This window comes from Hydra vulgaris, chromosome 11 (assembly GCF_038396675.1).
Source record: "Hydra vulgaris chromosome 11, alternate assembly HydraT2T_AEP".
Lineage (NCBI taxonomy): Eukaryota > Metazoa > Cnidaria > Hydrozoa > Anthoathecata > Hydridae > Hydra > Hydra vulgaris.
Genome location: NC_088930.1, coordinates 16,437,219 through 16,459,510, shown reverse-complemented (window position 1 = coordinate 16,459,510; position 22,292 = coordinate 16,437,219). Strand labels below are relative to the sequence as shown.

Sequence of the window (22,292 nt, the reverse complement as noted above, 5' to 3'; positions counted from 1 at the left end):
TACACATCCATAATAAGTAATCAGCTATGTTACTGTCAATAACATCGATTGCTTGCATAATGCAAGAGGTAAGACTAAGAATAGATATGTTATATAAGTAAATATTACATAAAACATTTTAACTATAATAAACAAATATTATAGCATTTAAAATAAATATTTTATAAATAGGAAAATATTATATAAATTTAAAATAAAAACTATTTTATTGCCATCAGCATTAAAAAACTTGTTTAAATAATACAGACATTTTCTATAACTTTTTCCTAAAACAAAATTTTAAATTTTCTATAACACTTTTTTTTAACAAAAATTACTCTTTTTTTTTATGTCATTGCAAAAACAAAACAAAGAAACTGTAAGCTGTGGAAAAAATGGAACAATAAAAATAATCACCTGTTAAATTCCAGAGAGCATTAAGATTGAATTTTAATGTTCCATCAATCTTAAAATGAAATAACCAAAATAAATAGTTTAAATATTATATTTAAAAAATATGTTTAACATTATAATTATTGAAAGTTTTACACTAGGCTGACCAATCAAATGAGATAAAATTGTGATAGGTGGGAAAAAAGATAATTGCTCTTTAGAGCAGCAACATTTGAAGAAAAAGATTACAACAATATGACAGAAAACAACCAATAATGGAGAAAGAAGGTTCAAATTTACTGGAAAATACTGAAACGCTTTTGTAAGACTATCAAAGAAATGTTGTCTGGTTGTCACATGCGCTAAAACTCAAATAATTCAAAAGAGTCTAGGTATAAACAATTTTATGTAAAAGATTTCAGTAGGGGTAGTAATAAAAAAAAGGATTCAGAAAATCTAGATCAACCAGTGTGGCAGGAATGTCAGAATGTCTAATGTTTTTTGACCAATCAGATTTATTAAAGAAATTTATTTATACTTAAGCTCTAAGTTAATCAGTTACTCAAGTTTAAGTAAGTTTTACGGTTATACTATAATGATTCAATTTGTCAAAAAACTTTTTTATTTTCATAAGTGGAATTCTTTTAGACATTAAAAATGGTATTTTGTTATAAGATACTTCTAAGTACTTACCATATTATCATTTAACCGTCTTTCCACTATATCAAGTAAAACCTGTAAATTATATAAATTATATATATATATAAATATATATATATATATATATATATATATATATATATATATATATATATATATATATATATATATATATATATATATATATATATATATATATATATATATATATATACATATGAAGACCTCAGTGGAAAAACCGGCGTTGTCACATTTAAAAAGTATTGAGAAAGTATTTGTTGATCATTAGTAAATGTCTTTATTTAAAGCAAAGAGAAAAAATTTTTTGTATAAAAATTACAAAGTGTTTTGTTTTGAATAAATTTTATATAAAATAATTATAATATAAATTTTTTTAAATTGCTTAGTTTCATTTGCTTTAAATAAAGACTTTTATTAATGATCAATAAATACTTTCTCAATACTTTTTAAATGTGACAACGCCGGTTTTTCCACTGAGGTCTTCATATATATATATATATATATATATATATATATATATATATATATATATATATATATATATATTATATATATATATATATATATATATATATATATATATATATATATATTAGAGTGGTCCAAAAAATTGAAAGGTGGAAAGTTAAGTTACATTTGCTTTTGTTCTATTCCCCCAAAAATGGTCCATATGGACCATTTTTGCAAATTTAAAAAATTTTTTAAACATAACTAGGGGTGGTGCAATTTTGAACAATAAATGTTGTTGCAATAGAAGAAACAAGAAATAATTAAAAATTTAGTTTTTTCAGCAAGAAGATTGTTACAAAACAAAAACAAAAAAAATTTTATGACTTAAAGAGGTTCTAGTTATTCCGAACTTAATTCACATATTGTAATATAATGCATTGTTTATTTCGAGACTTTTTTCAACAGGCGCTTTGATGGCTCTGAAAAGGCTTTCCGATGAGTGCTGACAACCTGCAAGAGGTATTGCTTTTGCTTTTTGTCTTTCGTTATCGAAGAGTTGAAGGTCTGGATTAAAGCAACCCCTCCCTTTGCACAGTCATTAACTACTTTCATTTGCATGGCAGTTTCCCTGAACTGAATATAAATTGAATCCATTTGCCAAAGGTTGGGTGGCATCGAGAGAAAAACTTGAGCTTTCTCTGCTCCGTTGTCGATGAGAAGGTCGAAAAGATGAGAAATGATGAGACTTCTAACGTATGATTTGAATGGGTTTTCTAACTTGAATGTTTTGCCTTCAATTATCTTTGGTAACATTTTTTTTTTGGCACGTTTAAGATTCTGAACCATGGAGGCTTTTATATGAACATCAACGCAGGGGTCGAAAAAAGTCAAGCCAATCAAATGTTCTGAAAAATACCATAGCTATCTTTTGAAGGCTTTCATTGCTGCATCTCTAACAACATTGTTGCAGGTAAAATCATTCAAAAGACTTAACAGTCTCAAGTCATTATATGGGGCTCTTTCTGCCAAACAAGTTTCATGCCAAAATTTTCCATAGACTAGAGCAACAAACAGGCTGATGTCGGTCAAAGCTTTTCTTTCACGAGCAGTGAGAGTCACTTGATTCTTGAAAAGAAGGATTTTGATGGAATAGATGCCCTTTGCCATCCACCTGGTGTGGTGCATGGATATTTTGTCTTTGAGATGCCAATTATCCAATAGTTCAAAGCAGGCAAGCTTGCTCCTCACCTGTTCCCCTTATGATTTTGGGAAACTCAAGTAACTTTTCTTCTCCAGCTCCAGAAACTAGGATTGCAATTCTGTCTATCTTTACATTTGTCTGGAAAATATCTGGTAGGAATTTTCCATCCCAGTGCAACAGAAGTAGTACCTGGGTCGAATATGATTTTTGGTCCTCGACTGCCTTGGACTTGCGTGTATCCATTCTAGAACAACGGATAGTGCTGCAAGAAACTGAAATGCTATCCAGATCATGTCCAAGAACTTGAGCAGCTGCAGCAATAACATAAGTAGCTTGCCGATCACTAATGTTAACGTGGTCAGAGGTTCAAGTCTGGAGTCAGAATATTATTCCTTGCCCTTTTTGGAGCTGAGTGAGGTAGCCTTGTAGAAACACTGAAAAGTTCATCATCAGATACAAACTCAGTTTCAGAAGTGGAAGAGCTGGAAGAATTTTCTGACAGTAGAGTTGAAGCGACCACTTCTTGGTTTTTCCTGGCATCTTCAGCATCCCTTTCTTTTTGTTTTAAATATTTTTCTGCTTGTCTAATTTTTTAAGATTCCTGTTGGGCCAAATGCTTATCCATACCTCCAAAACTGGAACTGGAGAGATCTTCTTGCTGGGATACCAAAAACGCTTTTTCTTCCTCATTGTGCATAATCTGCAATGCATCTGATCTTGCAACATCAAAAAGTTCATGTAAATCATTTTTGAAAATTTCCTCTTTCATTCTGTATCCCTGGAAATTTTTTGAAACTTTTTTTTAATGACTTGTAGACATTATGTAACTTCAGCAAATATTTGGCAGCATACCTACTGGCATAGTCGGTATCCTAGCCTTTTTCAGTAACGAAAGACGGATAATATTGGCTCTTGAGTTTAATGATTTTTTTTTTCCTTGTGATAGTAAAGAAGTTTGCCAAATAAGATAAAAATTGAAAAATTACATAATATTTTTAGTGTCCGCTAAAATTGTTCAACTTTGCGCCACCTCTAAATATTACTGAATCTGTCTCATTTTTGGCTTAAGGACTCTTCTCATATATAGAAACAAGAGCAATTATGACCCAAACTGATATTAATAAAAAAAGTTTTAACACATTAACTTGGACCACTCTAATATATATATATATATATATATATATATATATATATATATATATATATATATATATATATATATATATATATATATATATATATATATATATATATATATATATATATATATATATATATATATATATATATATATACATATATATATATATATATATATATATATATATATATATATATATATATATATATATATATATATATATATATATATTAGAGTGAAAGAATATATTAGAATGAAACTAAGCAATTTAAAAAAATTTATATTATAAATATTTTATTTAAAATTTATTCAAAACAAAACATATATATATATATATATATATATATATATAACACACAGCAAAAGTTTAATTAAAATAATAATTATAAACAATTTGTTTTTTTATTTTTTTACTTATATAAAAAAAATTTTTTTTTTTTGCATTTTATGCACTTCTCATGTAGCACTTTAATTAGATTATTATTTAAACAGTCTTTTAAAATAGTTTATGTAGAAAACATTACGCAGTTATTAGTTGTTGTAAATAAACATATTTTTTATTAGATAAAAAAACAGTTAAATAAATATTTTTCTATAATCCGTTTTTTGAAAATACTTATTTTTAATTTATTTTATTATATTTAAATTAAATTTATTGTTGAATATTAATAAATTTAAATTCATTTTATTAAATTTGATTAAAATTCTTTTAAAAATTTTAAAACGCTTTGTTTTACAACTTTTTTTTACTGCAAAATTTTTTTAACTATTTTAAAGAAAAGAAAATTCTTTTTAATAAATTCAAGTTACTTTAAAATGTTCGTATTACATTCAACTATTTTGTTTATTTATTTATGGTTTCAAATCAATAATTTTTTTTTTTCATTCCATTATGAAAGTGCCAATATACAAAAGTGTTTAATGCACTTATAACTGTATATATATGCATTAAAAATATTTTAGAGAATTTTTATGAAAAAATTTATGAAAAGATGATTTTTTCAGTTTTGAAATTGCTTTTTAACAAAAGTTTTTTATTTATCATTAATTTTTTGAATTGATCATAGAATGAACATTGATTAGAAATGATTAACTAGTTTATGAGTAGTATGCAAAGATTTATGAGTAGATGTTTATGAGTAGTATGCAAAGATTAAAGCCAAAATGTTAAAAAAAAAATTTATATAAATGCTTTTATATATTTAACTAGATTATGAGTAGTATGCAAAGTTTAAAAACTTATTTTAAAAAAAATATATAAGGCGAATATTTTAAAGAAGAAAATAAGTTTAAATAAATAAAGAATTTTTAAAGAATTTTTTTTTTTCTAAACAAAATGTTTAAATTTTATTTAAAACTTTTTTTATAACAATATTATTTAATTTAAAGATATTTTATAAAGATAAAGACTTACAATAATTTTTAATGTGGTTTCAAATTAAATTTGGTTATGACACGGTACTTTAAAATACTGAGTAAAGTTACGTTTACTCACGTTACACTTTTCCATTGTGCAACAAAATGCCATAAAAAGGCCTGTTAACCAATAGATGTTCAGAAATTGCATCAAAGACTCAGTTGATCAAATTTGATAATTTACCAATTAGACATCAACCTACGTTGCTGCTTAACCAAATTTTATTTTGATGAAACTACATAGGTTTGTGATATACCTTTTTAGAACTATTAAAACCAAGTCATTCTGGGACAGTTTGTGTGCAAAATCTCAAAATTACTCTTTTTAAAATATTTGCATTTATGCAGGGAACAAAATAGGTACTAGACATTGCTGCCCCCCTCCCCTCCAAAACTATTCCACAAACAATCATTTTTCATTTTATCAAAAAAAAAAAAAAAGTAATTGACTTTGCCCCTAGAATAGTCTCAAAGACAGTCTGAGGGGCACCAATGTCCAGCTGCTATATTGACCCTCTGCTATATTGACCCTCTGCTATATTGACCCTCTGCTATGTTAACCCTCTGTTTATACAATCATTGTTAAATTTATAAGTTTTTAAAAAATGAATAATACATATTTTTTAAATAAAATTGAAACAACCAAAAAAAAAAGTAAAAACAACTGTATATATCTCATAAAATATTTTACATTGCAAAATTGAGCAAAAAAAAAAAAGGCTTACAAATATTGTATAGTTTTATGTTAAAAAATAGTTTTATATTAAACAGAATGGAGCTCATCAATAAAACATTTGTAACCAAACTTCTCAACTTTCATTTTCATTTAAAAAATTTTTAAAACTGAAGTATAATTTATAGAGTTTGTATTATGTTAAAATTTATATTAAATTAATTTGTTAATTTTTACTTAGAAATCAAAAATTAAATAACCTTAAGAAATCACTAACCTCCATCTTTTTTGACAAACTTATTTTGAGGATAGGCTCTTTTTTTAATCAATTTTACTTGTCACAAAAATTCATTGACATTTGTTGCTCTGTTAAATGCAATCTGTTTAAACAAACTTTTTTCTTCTAGGGATTTATTATTAAAAAGTTAAAATCTTCATCAAGCTGCTGGTCAATATGTTTAAGCTTTGTTACTAACCCAGTTGTACAATTTTCCTGTTTTGTATTTTGAATATTAATTCTTTTATTAGCATTTTCGTTTTACTTAGTTTATTGACAATACTTATACAATTTAAAGCTGTTGTATATTTTTACTTTCATTAATGTTTTTCTTAAGTGTAACACTAACTTTTTTACTACCAGTAACAAGTTAATACTATGGATTCATAAACAGAAGCATTTCAACTAGTATTTACATTTAATGCCCTGTACTTAAAAGTTTCTTTCTTCTTTTTTACAATTCTTGCACAAGAATCAAAAACAGCTTTAGGATAGTTTGGATTTTTAGTGTTGCATTTAAAGTTTAATAAAAAACATGGTATAATGTTATTAGGTTTATTTATTTTTCAGCACGCTTTTAAGTAGATACACACTTTTCTCCTGTTTATAAACACACTTTTCTCCTATTTTCTTCATGGAAGCTTAAATAAACTCATTGTATCTAGAAAAATATACAACTTTAAGAACACAGAGAAAACAAACCTTATATTTAACATAATATACATAAAATTATATATTGTGTAATAATGCTTTACAAACATTATTATGGTATATAGTACAAATGTGTCAACATTTGTAACTAAAAATTTATTAAAAGAGCCCTGGTTTATAGTACAAAACTATTGTTTAGTATAAAACTATTGCACAATATTTGTATACCTTTTTTTGCTCAATTTAAATCTAAATGTATTTAAGGCAGTAGTGGTAGAGCGCTTGCTTTATAAGAGAAAAGACCGAGTTTGATCACCACCATGTCCCATGGTAACACAATGCTCAACTTGTTTCTCTGTGTAGCAACCTTGTTTATCAAGGCTTGTGTTTTGAAGTTATAAAGTTAAGAGAGGGTTGTAACCATAATTAAAGTAGCCTCCTCGACTATAGTGGCCTTCTCAGCCTTGGGGACGTGAATCAACATAAAAAAATTTTTAATTAGATTAATACAGATATTTTTGTTTTTTATTTTTTTGTTTCAATTTTATTAAATAAAACATATTCATTATTTATAACTAAGTTTAAAATTATCACACAAACAGAGGTCAAAATAGGAGCTAGACACTGCACCCCTCGGACTGTCTTTGAGACAATTCTGATGAGGACATCAAATTATTCTTTTTCATCCTGAAAAAATGAACAAAATTTTTTCTTGCAATTTCCGGGAGATCTTGTAAATGGTCAAGGAGAGGCACCTATTTTAAACACTAAGAATTCTCTACTTAGATTTCCATTAGAAAAAGGTTGGTTGAAAGTTTTTTTGTTCCTGAGCCTAGGACTTTTAAAACCAAAGAGAAGGATTTTTTCTGTGAGTTTAAATATGCTACTTTTGTCATGGTCATTAAGCTTTAATGGTCTTCCACAAAAATATATATCAACATTGCTATATGTCAGCTCATAAAATTAAAATTCATGGGTTTTCACTGCTTTTTTGAATCTAAAACCCAGAAACACCCAAAAAATTTTCTTATTTAGATAATTTTATGGTTTTGAGTTAACCAGTCAATAATTTGCCATTTATTACTCTACTACTTATTATCAATACAGTTTACATATTTTATTGATAAATACATTATATATACAATATATTTTATTGATAAATACATTATATATACAATATATAAGCCAATATCTTTCAAACAAAGATCAAGTCAATTTTAAAACTAGTCAACTACTAGCCATTTGCACACAAAATGAAATTTGAAATATTGCAGTTAAAAATTTGACAATATTTTTTGTTATTTCAAACTTGTTCAAATAACAGTTTTATCAATTTAAGAAAAAAAAGTAAAATATAAGTATAAGAGTGTGTGTATGTATGGATGTATGCATATTGATAAAATATACCTTCATTTCTTGTTCTTGAATTAAATTTGATATTTCAACTGAAGGTATCTAAGAAGAAAACAAAAAATGTAAAGTAATAGTTCTGTATTATTTACTTTTGTTGTAATCAACAAAAAATTTATATAACCTAAGCTTATTAAAAATATACCTTGCAAGCTAGAATAGAGAGTATTGCAACAGCCATACGTGTTATATGCCGATCTTCCGTCTCTTGAAACAATACCATGCACTTCAAAGATAAACGACACATTGTGACATGATCAAACTTCTATTTAAAACATGATATATAAATATTTATATCACTAAGATTTCTGAATAATAGCAAATTTAACAAATTCTATTAATGATTTATTTATTAAAAAAAATTTTATTATTTATTATAAAATATTTTTGTTAGAACAAAATGGTGCTTATACAATGGTGTTTATTGTGTTAAACATAACATTCATGGTGTTAATGTTGTTAAACATAACATTTATGGTGTTAATAGTGTTAAACATAACATCATGGTGTTAATGGTATTAAACATAACACTTATGCTTCTATGGTTTTAAACATATCATGTACTTGTTAAAAATGTTGTATGTGTTGACATACAAGAATGATTATTAGCAAATGTTAAAGGTCTTACTAATGAACTTAAAATATTATTTTTTAGTTTTGTAATTAGAGACCACCCAATGAAACCTATGAACTAGGAACTGTAGCCTGACAATGTCTTTGTCAATTTGTTTATACTTCGAAGCTTTGATTTCTGAAATAAAATTTAAGAAAACTTTCTTGTTTTTAATTACAGACAACTCTAGACTTTTTTTTGCAACAATATATAAAATTAGTGATATACTGATATGATACTATTCAGTTATAACAAAAAATTACTTAGTGAATTGTAAATAAGGGTCCAGCTTAAATGTAAAAAAATAAATTGATTCAACTTCAAATCACTTACAATCTATATACACTTATGATCTATACTTATGATCTGTTTTTAATAATAGTTTTTTCTACTATATTATTAAACTTTATTACAGTGATTTCAGAAGAAAAAATAGTGGTTACTCAAGTAACTATTATTTTTGATAATGATGTAAGTTTCCATTGAAAAAATCAATGCTAGAAATAAGCCTTAAATTAAGTTTGAACTAAACTTAAGTTTTAAACAGTCTTAGTTTCCATTTGCTCCCCCCTTCCTTCCCTCTTCACTTCAATTTACTTTTTAACAATATACACATCGAAACTAAACTTTTAAAATTTTATTGGAAATAAAATATTACATCGAAACTAAACTTTTAAAATTTTATCGGAAATAAAATATTAAATAAAGATTATGATGAAGTAAAAATTTCCATAATCATGGTAATTAAATGTTTCCAGTATTTAACAGAAAAAGATAAAGAGCTTGTGCACTTAAATTTTACAAAGTAAATTACATTCAAACTATTTGTTATCAAAAAAGTGACAAAATCTATTTGAATTTTAGACTTCATGTGATTCATAAGTTTTTATAAACTTTTACTTAACAAAAAAAATTGAATTAAAAAATTTTTATAAAAAAAAATTCATCTTTTTTTGAAAGATATTGGCTTATATAGATATTGTATCTATCAACAAAATATGTAAACTTTATTGATAATTGCATTGTGGTGATAGCAAAATTCGTCTAATTAAGGCTTATTTAATGTTATATCTTTTTGTTACTTTTTAGAATCTAAAACAACAACTTTTTTTCCGACAACAACACTGATTAAGTCAGTGTTGTTGTCGGAAAAAAAGTTAGATTTAGTACCTAATCATAAGTTTTCAGAATATATAATTATTAAAACTTTGCGTAATTATAACAACTATGATTTTAAAAAGAATTATTTCAAATTTACATTTTATCAGCTATGATATCGTATTTCAAAAGAAAACTTAAATTCAAACTCCAATAACTTGGTTGTTCAAGTATCAATGACTCAGTTGTTCATCTCTATAACTAATTCCTCATAAAGACAGAAATTTGAAAAAAAAAAATAAAAGAAAAAGAAAAAATAATGAAACAAGTAAAAAACGCATAAAAAAAAAAGTACAAAAACTTAAATCAAGAAAAAAGTATTTTTCACAAAACATTTTTTTATTTTTCACAAAAAATATTTTTTGAGTTTTTATTCTTAAAAGAATAATAATAAAAAAAAAGAAACAGCATAAAATATTAAACTTTTTAAAAAAGTAGGGTCAAATGAAATATTTTGACTTTTTAAAAAAGTCAAATGAAATAGTTAAGAGTTTTTAATTCATTTTTTTTAAGTTGAAAAAGAGGAGGAAAAAAAAGGGAAAGAAAAGGGAAAAAAAGGGAAGAAGGAAAATCAATAAATATGTGTATGATTTTAAGTAATTATAGTTATTTTTATTTTGTAATAAATTCTTTTTTTTTTTTAAGTTGTCGAGAATTTTGAGGTGTATTTAAATATATAAAAATCATATAAATTTCTTGAAAAGTTTTTTAAGAAACTTACCTAAAAAAAATACTTAATTAAAAAATGCAATTAATGATTACAATTAAAGAAACAACCAATAATAACAATTAAAAAAACAACCAAGTAATAAAGAAAATGTATTTATGTGATGATGTTGAGTTTTTAAAAGTTTCTGGAGGTTGAGTTAAATTGTCATTTGTGTTGCACTTTTTGGTGCAATAAAACTCAGTGCCTTTTATGTATATCTTTGGAATGCATGCTTGACAAAGACAAACCTTGCATTTTGAACTTTTGCAACGATACAATTCACTATTTTGACTAGCATAAGCTTCACTAAAAACATTACAGCATTTTTTACACTTTTTTTTTTTTTGTGATTATTAAGGTGCTCCCAGAAGTTCTTACAGTCTTATCACAGAGCACCGCAGAAGAACATTTAACTAGGAAGTTTAGTCTCCATGTCTAGATTTTTTTTTTTGTATCAACCTATTGGATGAAAAACATTTGCTGTAAAGCTGCGGCAAGCAATTGGGTTGATTGAAATTATTTTTCAACTTCTTTTTGAGTTTTCTTTTGAATAGCCAGAGTGATACTGAAAGTTGGAAAAACATAAAAATAAAAAGTTAATATTTGATTACAATTCTGAAGAATATAAAACTTCAGAAAACATAAAAGAGTAAAAGCAGGTAAAATAAAATGTATAGCCAATGTATATATGCAAATTTTATTTCCAAGAGTTTTATGCCCATTTTTCAAAAAAAAAAAAAATATATATATATATATATATATATATATGTATATATATATATATATATATATATATATGTATATATATATATATATATATATATATATATATATATATATATATTATATATATATATATATATATATATATATATATATATATATATATATACATATATATATATTATGTGACCAAAAACGTGACTATTTAAAGAAAAAAAAATTTATTTTGTACTAAAATTTTATATTATATTATTTGGAAAAAATTCTCCACAAGATGATAAAAAAAACACTTGCAAAATGTTTGATAAATAAGTAGAAGCAAAAGAATTATTTCATCTACCTGTTTTTGCTCTATTATGTTTTCTGTCATTTTATTTTCTTGAGAATTGTAATCAAACATTAACTTCTTTGTTTTTACATTTTTGTTGCATTTTTTTTTTATATTATTATTGTTTTTTTGTTGTTGCTGTTTTTTTATTGTTCTTATTATTGTTGCTGGCATTTTTTGTTATTGTTGTTGTATTTATATTTTTTCAGTTTAATTACTTAACTTTGACTTTAAATATCCTTCTATTGATTATTGCCTTTAAATATACTTGCTTGAATAGTCTTCTTTTTCCTTTCAAAATATTGTTTTCGTTTTAATATTAAATTTTGGGACTTTTGGCGCCCATTTTTAGAAATCACTTACATATACTGTTTTATTTATTTTGATAAGTGAATTAAAGCAGAAATGTTATAAAGAAAGAAATATATACATTACAGCATACTTATAAAATAATAAATTTAGGAGCACCCATGGCACCTATTTTTGGCAACCATTTACATATATAAATTTAATCTACTTTGAGAACAATAATATAATAGCTATTTAAAAAAATAATTTATTACAAAATAAAAATAACTATAATTACTTAAAATCATACACATATTTATTGATTTTATATTTGTAATTAAATAAATAATTATTTACTCGCTTCGTGAAGCGAAACTTTTGAATTTTTTAAATTACGTCTAAACTGATATTAAAATCTTTTACCAAATGATGACATCTAATGATGACACCAAATGATGACATCGAAACTAATTGATTAAATACTTAAAGAGAGTGAAATAATTTATTATTACTACTATAATTGAATTCTAATGAGTAATAAGTTACTGTTTTACAGAATCAGGGAATCAGTGACCTGATAATAATACATTAGATTATTATCATTATCATTATTACATTCATTAGCTTGATATTCTCCTATAATATAGTCTCTTAACTAAAGATGGTGTCTCAATAAAAATAATCATCTTGGGCAGATATTAATTGCATCTGGCTACTGTCTTGTAGAAGGCCTCTTAGGCAAAGAGTAAACAGATTCTATCTGTTGACCAGTTTCATATGCCTTCTTATTTATTAGGTTTATATAGATGTATTTATAATACATTGTTTCCAGTTTAGGATGTTGAGTGCTAGATTTTTTTGACTCAATGCATGGGTTTTGCTTGTGTCTCTGTTTTTATGACTAGGCAATTCATTCTATTATCTCCTAATGAAGGTACAGCTCTAAAACTTAGTTTTACGGTTCTGAGGACAGCTGGTTGCCAGTTTTCCCGTGCTTTGTGGTAGCTCTCAGAGAGGCTGATTCCATTAACAGCTGTAAAATATCAGAGTGCTAACAACCCCATGTTTCCCATGGATGGTGTCCCTGTTTGTATTTTTAGTGTGCGATGTTGAGGCTGAATTTGGAGCCCTTTGTTTTGGTTTAGGGTTTAAAACACAAAAAACCATTGTCTAACTACCATCCCATTAGTCTTCTTCCTATCATAAGCAAAGTTTTTGAGTCTTTAAGTTGTAGGCCTTAACACTTGCAGAGCCACCGACACTAGAACCAAGCCATTGAAGTCAATTGTGATGAGCATTGAAGTCACCAACAACAACAATATTGACTGAAGGATAAGAGAAAGGGCTTGGTCAATTTGATCAGAATCAAAATCAAAAAAAGTGCAGTCTTGAGATGAAGAAGAGTGATATAGAACAAAGAGAAAAGTGAGTGAAGTGGTGCTAAATGAAAGTACATAAAAGAATAGTCTGTGGATTTTTATATTTTTTGTTATTTAGGTGCCCCAAGAAGACCTAATGGTCTTGTCAAAGAGCACCGCGGAAGTGCATTTAACAGGAAGTACACGCCTCCTTCCTTACCATGACATGAATTTATGTCCAGAGTTTGTTTCGAACCTGGATCTCCTGCGTCTAAAGCAAGCGCTCTAACCAATGCACCATGGTCACAAATTCAAACCTAGTTTCCCAAAAAACGGGAGAAATCTTAAAAGTGCAAATGCCCAGGCCTACCATGTGACTATTGGAGTCTGTACAAATTAAAGGAAGATAACCATCAACACTAAGATCACAAGACAAGACAGCTGAGTTTAAATTAGCCTCACAGAGAGCAAGTAGGTCTGGTGAACTCTGCAAGAGATAAGACTCAACAGAAGAAAAGTTACTTCAAAGACCACGAATATTAGTGAATGATAGAATTAGAGAACTTGGTGGTGACAATGGTTTTTTGTGTTTTATCTTCTTCATTTCCTGTAACTTCAGGGGTTCCTATACTTTTTAAAATTTATATTAATGAATCCCCAGAAACTCTCATATATAAGGAGGTATTGTTTGCTGATGATAATACCATTTATTCTTGTCTTAACAAAAAGCCAGCTCTCTCTGATTGCTTGGCGAGGGGCATTTGAGCTTAAAAAAAATTTCACTTCTGCTACAGCATGAGGTTCTCAGTGGCTGGTGAGCTTAGATAAAACTCAATTTTTTTTAGGTAATCATTATCGAAATAATCTAGATCTTTCTATATTTATGAACGGTAATGTATTCAATGAGTAACCTACCCTTTTCCTGATCGTTCTTGGAAACCATATATACAATTTATTAGCATCTGCTAAGATTGTATCTCTTTATTATGCTCTCCACTCTAACTTCTATTCTTTATCTTTATAAATCTCTAATCGGTCCTGGTGTGGAATACATTTGCACTTTCTCTTTAGACAAGGTGCAAAAACAGATTGTTGGACCTGCTCTTGCAGCCAACCTTCAACAATTGTAACATTGTCGAAATTTTGCTTCCTTTTCGCTTTTCTATAAATACTATAATAGATACTGCTCTAATGAGCTAGCTTCTCTTGTGCCATCTACTAAAATTCATTCTTGTGTTACTTGTCACTCAATTAAGTCTCATCCTTTTATTGTGAGTGTTCCTAAGTGCTCCAGAAATTGTTATTTGTCTAGTTTTTTTCCTGAAATTTTTTTTAGAATTCGCTCCTTTCATCTTTGTTTTTTTGATTCGTATAACTTGTAATCTTTTAAATCATCTGTTAATAATTATCTTGCTTTATAAACTTCATCTTTTCTCTTCCAGTAACTTCCGACTCTAGGAGTGGTTGTTTGCAGTCTTGTTTGAAAAAAAGATGTTAAAAAAAAAATTAGCATAACTTTAATATGCATATATTTAATAGTATATAATAGTATTTATGGATAATTTTCAAACATAACTAATATTTATACATAATTTTTCTAGTTAAAGCCTCTGCAGACATATAGAAAAAATTTCTGTCTGAAAAAAAACTTCTTTTAGAAGTAACATGTTTATGAATCTTCTAAAAGTTGGAAAGAAAACTATCAAGATAATAAAAGGGGCAATGAAATATTCAGTTTACACTGCACAAGAGAAAATAAAAAAGAAAATGAGGTAGAGATTAGGAAGCACAAGAGAAAATTCAAAATCAAAAAATGTAGAAATGAAAACGTCTCAAAAATCATTCAAATTAAATAAGCTGTTAAAACTTAAATTTATTTTAGATATTTTTTCTAATTTTAGATATATGTTATCATTTTTTTTTTTAGTAAAAAAAAGTGGAATCTATTGAATAGGTTATATTTGATTTAAAAAAAAAACTTTTTAGTAATAAAAAAGAAAAGAACCATTTGAATTTTTAATTTAATTACTTTGATTAGTAATTTCTAATAAACTATTTAAACTTAATAATTTAAATCATTATATAGAACAATAGAAGTAAAAGTTGCTTTTTTAACAATATAAAAAATTTATAATAAATAATTTCATAAACTTCTTGTGTTATATTCAATTAAAAGCTTGCCAATGGTAATTACTATAGCAATTATCATAGTTTTGTAGTGGCTTGCTTAAAAATTTTATTTGAAAAATTAATGTGCAGTGGGGTAAATTTAAATTTATATTATTGATTTAAATATATGAAACAAAAAATTAAAAAAATCAAATAAAAATTCCTACAACAAAATGCAACATCTCATCTGTGCAGATGATCAAGAGACAATTTTTGACCATCTAAAACATTTACATATATACATATATAAAAGCATACAATTTAAATTATTTAAAGAAAATAATAAATTTAAATGTGAAAAAAGTAAAAACTTTTACTTGCATAGAATTAATGTATATTGACAGGACAGATGAAGTTATTCTAGCAACATCGCTAAAAATTTTAAGGTACTTAAGTACTTAAGGTAAAAATTTTAAAGTACTACTTCAGTAAGAAACATATGAGTCTACAAAACTTTTTCTGCTTGTATATAAATTGTAAAAAAATTCTAACCTCAAGAGAACAAGATTCAATTTTTTAGTCTTTATGTCAGCATTATCTTTGTTTAGATGAAATACACATGCCCTTAATACAAATAATCATGATGATATTGTAACTTATTCTCATATTTACTAATATTTTATAACATTACTTACACACACACACACACACACACACACACACACACACACACACACACACACACACACACACACACACACACACATATATATATATATACACGTATATCATATACTGCTGGTTTAGGTGATCAGTCTGATGTCATACTGAAATAGCCTGCTACAGGGGGCTTTAGTACATACATTGACTGACAAATAGCCTGACTCGCAGCGGAGCGCTGCTAATTTAACTGATAGTTTTCTTTCATTATTTTTCATTTATTTCTTCTTTTTCTGAAAATTTATATTTAATTAATGTAACAAAATGTGGTACAAATTTGTTACATAAGTATGCTATAGTAGATATATATATATATATATATATATACATATATATATAAATATATATATATATATACATACATATATATATATATATATATATATATATATATATATATATATATATATATATATATATATATATATATATATATATATATATAAATATGCTCAAGTATCAAAATACCCCTAAAAATGCCCCAAATTGTTCCTAAATTATTTGGCTTTGAATGCAAGGTAAATTTCAATATTTTGTAAAAGCTTTTTCTAATGTGATCATAATGGTCAGAATCTTTTTTTTTAAATGTTGTGTATCCTGGTTTTTACATAAATGTAGTTTAAATTAAAAAAAGATTTTACATGTTTATGAAAAAAAAAACTTATTTTTTTGCATTTTGCACAAAAATATTTTTTTGCAAAATCTTTTTTTAATTTAAATAACAATCATGAAAAAACTAGAATACACAACAATTTTAAAAAATAATTTAGACCATTATGATCACATTAGCAAAAAAAAAATTTTAATTTTGAGATTTACCTTGTGCTCAAAGTCAAATAATTTAGCAACAATTTGGATCATTCTTCAGGGTATTTTGCCGCTTGAGCACAAGGTAAATGTCAATATTTTTGTAATTTTTTTCTTTATATTTGCCCCAAATTTGATTTCTTGTATTCACATTTTAAAAAATTTATTTTTTTAAACACCCCTATACACATAGCACTCCCAGCACTCCCTTGCGAGTCAGGCTAAAAGATAGTAGATGTAGCAGCACTCCGTTGTGAGTCAGGCAATTTATCAGCCGATGTAGCAGCACTTTGTTGCAAGTTAGGCTATAAGATAGTCGATGTAGCAACATCGACTATCTATCTATCTATCTATCTATCTATCTATCTATCTATATATATATATATATATATATATATATATATATATATATATATATATATATATATATATATATATATATATATATCTTATACTGTTGATTTAGGTGAGCAGTGTGACATCATACTGAAATAGCCTGCTGCCGGGGACTTCAGACTTGCAGTGGAGTGCTGCTACATCGACTGAGGGTTTGGCATGGGGCAGCAATCTTTTCATTCATTATTCTTCGTTTTCTTCTTTTTCTAAAAAAGCCATATTAAGATAAGCAAAAAAAGTGAGCAAATGCTTATATAAATAGGCTATTGTAGATATATATATATATATATATATATATATATATATATATATATATATATATATATATATATATATATATATATATATATATATATTATACACATTTATATATATATATATATATATATAACTTATAATCATAATTACTATTATATTATTCATAATAATTAAAAAATTAGAAAATTACGTGGCAGCCATTTGCAGTTGTGGATGCTGCTTATACTTTTCCATTATATCCAATACTATCTGAAATAAAAGTACATATAACTATCTCAGTAAAAAAAATACTATCTGAAAAAAAAAGTACATATAACTATGTCTGTATATATAGCATAAATTTTTTTAAATACTATTCACTTCAGGTGAATATACATCTTCATACTCACTATGATCAACTCTTTAACTCTGAAACACAAACATTGATGAACTTTTATTCATATTGTTGTAATAATAATATTTTTATTAATATTATTACTTTAATAATAATAAGCATAATAATAGGTGGATTTCTTATTGATGGCAGCTGAACTTAACTGCTAAAGCATTTAAAGTAATTAAGCAGAAAGTGTTTGTTTACACTTTTTTGGGCTCATTCTGCTTTATTTTTATTTTCAGAACAGGCGCAAAGTATATATATTGACAGAGGGTTTTGGTTTGGGCAAGAAATCTTAATGCCAACCCACAATATATTCAACTCAAATATAAAAAATACAACATAAAATTTAACATAAATACTGATCATGAGGTAAAATGATAGACTCAAGTAGTAAAATGACATTCCAAGTGGTAAAATACTAAAATTAAGGAGGAAAAATATCAAAATTGATTTTATCACAGTAAAATCTAATTAAAAAATGCCAATTATGTTCAGAAATGACAATTTCACAAAAGAAAATGATTAATTTTATTATTATTATTATTATTATTATTATTATTATATTATCAAAATTACTATTACTGTTATTGTGTTTAACTTTTTAAATCAATTTCTGTAAATTTACAATGACTTTTGTAAATTTTATTAATATGGTTTAATAAAAATAAAAAAACAAAATATATCATCAAAGATTAATAATATAGTTTCTATATATATTATTAATAAAACATTGACTACTATATTATTTATTGAATTATATAGCTTTCCAGCAGTATTTGAATTACATAGCTTTCCAGTAGTATTTGAATTACATAGCTTTCCAGCAGTATTTGAATCACATAGCTTTCCAGCAGTATTTGAATTACATAGCTTTCCAGCAGTATTTGTATTACATAGCTTTCCAGCAGTATTTGAATTTTATAGCTTTCCAGCAGTATTTGAATTACATAGCTTTCCAGCAGTATTTGAATTACATAGCTTTCCAGCAGTATTTGAATTACATAGCTTCCCAGCAGTATTTAATAATAATAAGTAATACAATGTTTCTTTAAAATTTAGTTAAAATTTGCATTATTCTTCTTTTTTGTATTATTTATTTTATAATTTTTGTATTAATTGTTGAAATATTTATTTTATAATATATTTATATTTTGCTAATAATTATAATTATATATTTTATAGCACATTTTATGGATCTGACATTGTCTTACTAAATTCTTAGATTAAAAGTCAAACTGAGTCACAAAATCATAGGACATTTTTATATGCAAAATGTCTGACAACTTGATTACTTGATTAAATAACTCTAAAATTTTAAAATTGAAATTTTAGTAAGACTGTTAATGTTCATCCACTAAAATATGCCCTGATCATTTCATCTTGTTAATTATAAAAATCATAAGACCCTAACTAAAATCAGCCAAAAACTTTATACTTGATCTAAACTTTTAAAGAAACTAAAACAAAGGAAAACTACAGAATTGAATCATTAAATATGTATGCAAAACATTAGCTTTCATAAGCTCTCTAAATAAACTTATAGAATTAAAAGTATTGAATAAGTAGCCAATTATAAGTCACCTTTAAAATATAGGGTTTCCTCTTTCTCCATCCGGAGCAAACATGAAATAAACCTTTAAGTACTTCTTTTATGTAAGTTGGACGCCTGGTATAACGTAAAAGTGAAACAATAATCTGATCTTCCAGCATACAACCAGATATCTAGACAAAAAAAAATAATTTTACTTTTTACGTCAAGTATGTAAATTTACAAACATGTTGTTATTGAGTATGATATTTAGTTAAAAGCCATAAATTTATTATTAAAGTTATTAATAAAAGTTATTTAAAAAAGTAAAGTCTTTTAATCAAGTCTTCAATTGATTAAAAAAAATTAGATTATAAAAAATTATTCAAAGTGCTGCTACAAAATCTTATTTTACAGACTTACATAAAATCATTATTTAGCAATCACTACTTTTTCTTTTTTTTTTTCTTTATCTTAATTAAATTTTATAAATAGAAGAAAAAAAACCATAATTTTAAAACTTAGTGTGTGCATAACAATATTAAAAACTGTTCTAATAAATTTCAAAATAAATATTATTAATTAATGACATGAATAGCACCATATTATAAAAACATACCTTTAATTGTTTATATTCACTTGTAACATCACCATTAGTGCAAAACATTGATCGAGACATACATAAACCCAAAAATACAAGTTTCTTGTGGGATTCAATAAATCTTTTTATATAATTATCGTTTAATTTATAAATACCTGATATATCAAGAGATTTCAACATTTTTAAATGTATGGATCCAATATTTAAAAACTCATTTACATAAGTTTCAAGTAAGTTTTCGAAGGATTGGTCATTTAAATCGATATTACCCAGCACAATGCGGTTAGATTCTGAAGGTTCAGTATCAACAGATAAATCTAATTCTTGAAGATTGTGCAGATATAAAAAATTTTTAATGCAATCTGATGAACTCAATATATTCCTTGAGTTCAATAATGGAAACAATACCAAACTTTTTAAAGAGAGATTTTTAAGAAATATTGCTGAGTTCAACTCAATATCAATAACTACTTCATTGAAGTAAATATGAAGTACTTGTAATGTTGGACATGATGTCATCAAACTATTCCAGTTTTGGTTCGTAAATACATTTTTACTACTGCATGAAGGACTGTAGTAATACAAAGAAACCAGGTTTGGAAATTTTACAAAAAAATCAAATATTGTTCCTGAAGTAATACTAACATCTGGGTGCAAGTCTAACTTTAATGAGGTAAGAGTTTGGTAACTGTTTGAAAACGAATGCAAAAGTGTAGTAATGTCCCAAAAATTTGAGTTGTTTGAAGTCAACTCAATTGATTGAAATTTATAAACTGAATAGTTTAACAAGTTAGTTCCACATATTCTCATATCAATATTAGGCAGCTTCAAATGCTTCAAATTATATTGATATGAATTGCTAAACAATTTTAATGATTCATTGGATATTGTTGGATGCATAGATGATGTAACTTCAAGCAGCTTTTCAGCTAATCGGTCTGGAATTTTTATTCCTTGGGTAAAAGAACGTACTTTTTTAAACTCATTTTTTTCTTTTACATTTATTTCAGATGTGAGCTCTAAGAATGATTTTGCAATTAAAAAAAGACAAGATTCTTCTAAAGGTAGTGGATAAAAACAATATTCTTCATCGTGAACTGAACGCAGTTGAGTTTGAACCATTCTGTCACAAATATAAAATCATTTTTTTCTAGATTTAGCAAAATAATAAAAGTTAAAAAAACAAATACATCACAACATAGTTTAATTTGTTTAACAGTATTAAGTTTACCCTAACCGATTTTTTAGTGTTTGTATCATCAATATAACTTTACACAACTGCAAAAAAGAATTATTTGTCAATATTTAAAAAATAGTTGAGTTAATTTCTTAAGAAAATACCACTTCAAAAGTATTTACAGTGTATTTATATGCTATACAATAAATATCAATTATATAATTATATTTTAAACCCATTATATTTTAATTTATATAATTAATATAATTTAATTTATATATTACAATCAGTAATCAGTAAATTATAAATGTATTTAATGTATTCATTACTATTACTATTAACTATTATAAAATACATCATAGAAAGTAAAGGGCTCAATATTATGCGTAAAAACAACAATTTTTTTCACAGAAAAAAAAAAAGTACTTTCATTACATCCAGTGTCTGGATGAATATAGATTCATTATATGCACAAAATCTGGTACCCCACTGGAGTCAGAAGTAGATTTATTCTAAATAGACTATATACTAAAAATGGTCATTATTTTGACAAATCTAGTTTTAAATGAAAATAGAGATAATTAACTTGTTATACTTGTAATTTTGAATATGCAGTTTATAAAATCTCATTAGCAACATTAGAAAGAAGTAGCAAGAAAATCTCATTAGCAACATTACAAAAAAGTAGCAAAAAAATATCATTAGCAGATGCCTATCGTTTCATGATTTCATAAACTTAAAGCAATTTATAATTAAAAAACTATTAAATGAAAACATTAAAATAAATATAGTTTAAAAAAACGTTTATAAATTGAAATATTCCTTTACAAAAATATTAATACATTCAAGTATTTACATATTACCTTTA

At 25.5% G+C, this 22,292-nt stretch overlaps 1 protein-coding gene across 1 annotated transcript in view; it reads right to left on the bottom strand.

Annotated features, from left to right (window-relative positions):
- LOC101234934 (protein zyg-11 homolog) overlaps nucleotides 1–21,399 on the bottom strand; it is a 53,929-nt gene extending 32,530 nt beyond the window's left edge. The window contains exons 1-10 of the mRNA XM_065810274.1: nucleotides 20,266–21,399; nucleotides 19,700–19,840; nucleotides 17,930–17,988; nucleotides 16,111–16,182; nucleotides 15,936–15,990; nucleotides 15,786–15,839; nucleotides 8,418–8,537; nucleotides 8,270–8,317; nucleotides 1,066–1,107; nucleotides 397–445 (exon numbers count right to left, since the gene is read on the bottom strand). Coding sequence (XP_065666346.1) covers nucleotides 397–445; nucleotides 1,066–1,107; nucleotides 8,270–8,317; nucleotides 8,418–8,537; nucleotides 15,786–15,839; nucleotides 15,936–15,990; nucleotides 16,111–16,182; nucleotides 17,930–17,988; nucleotides 19,700–19,840; nucleotides 20,266–21,369 — 1,744 coding nt within the window. The 5' untranslated portion in view covers nucleotides 21,370–21,399. The remainder of the gene's footprint in view (nucleotides 1–396; nucleotides 446–1,065; nucleotides 1,108–8,269; nucleotides 8,318–8,417; nucleotides 8,538–15,785; nucleotides 15,840–15,935; nucleotides 15,991–16,110; nucleotides 16,183–17,929; nucleotides 17,989–19,699; nucleotides 19,841–20,265) is intronic.
- Between the last annotated feature and the right edge of the window lie 893 nt (nucleotides 21,400–22,292).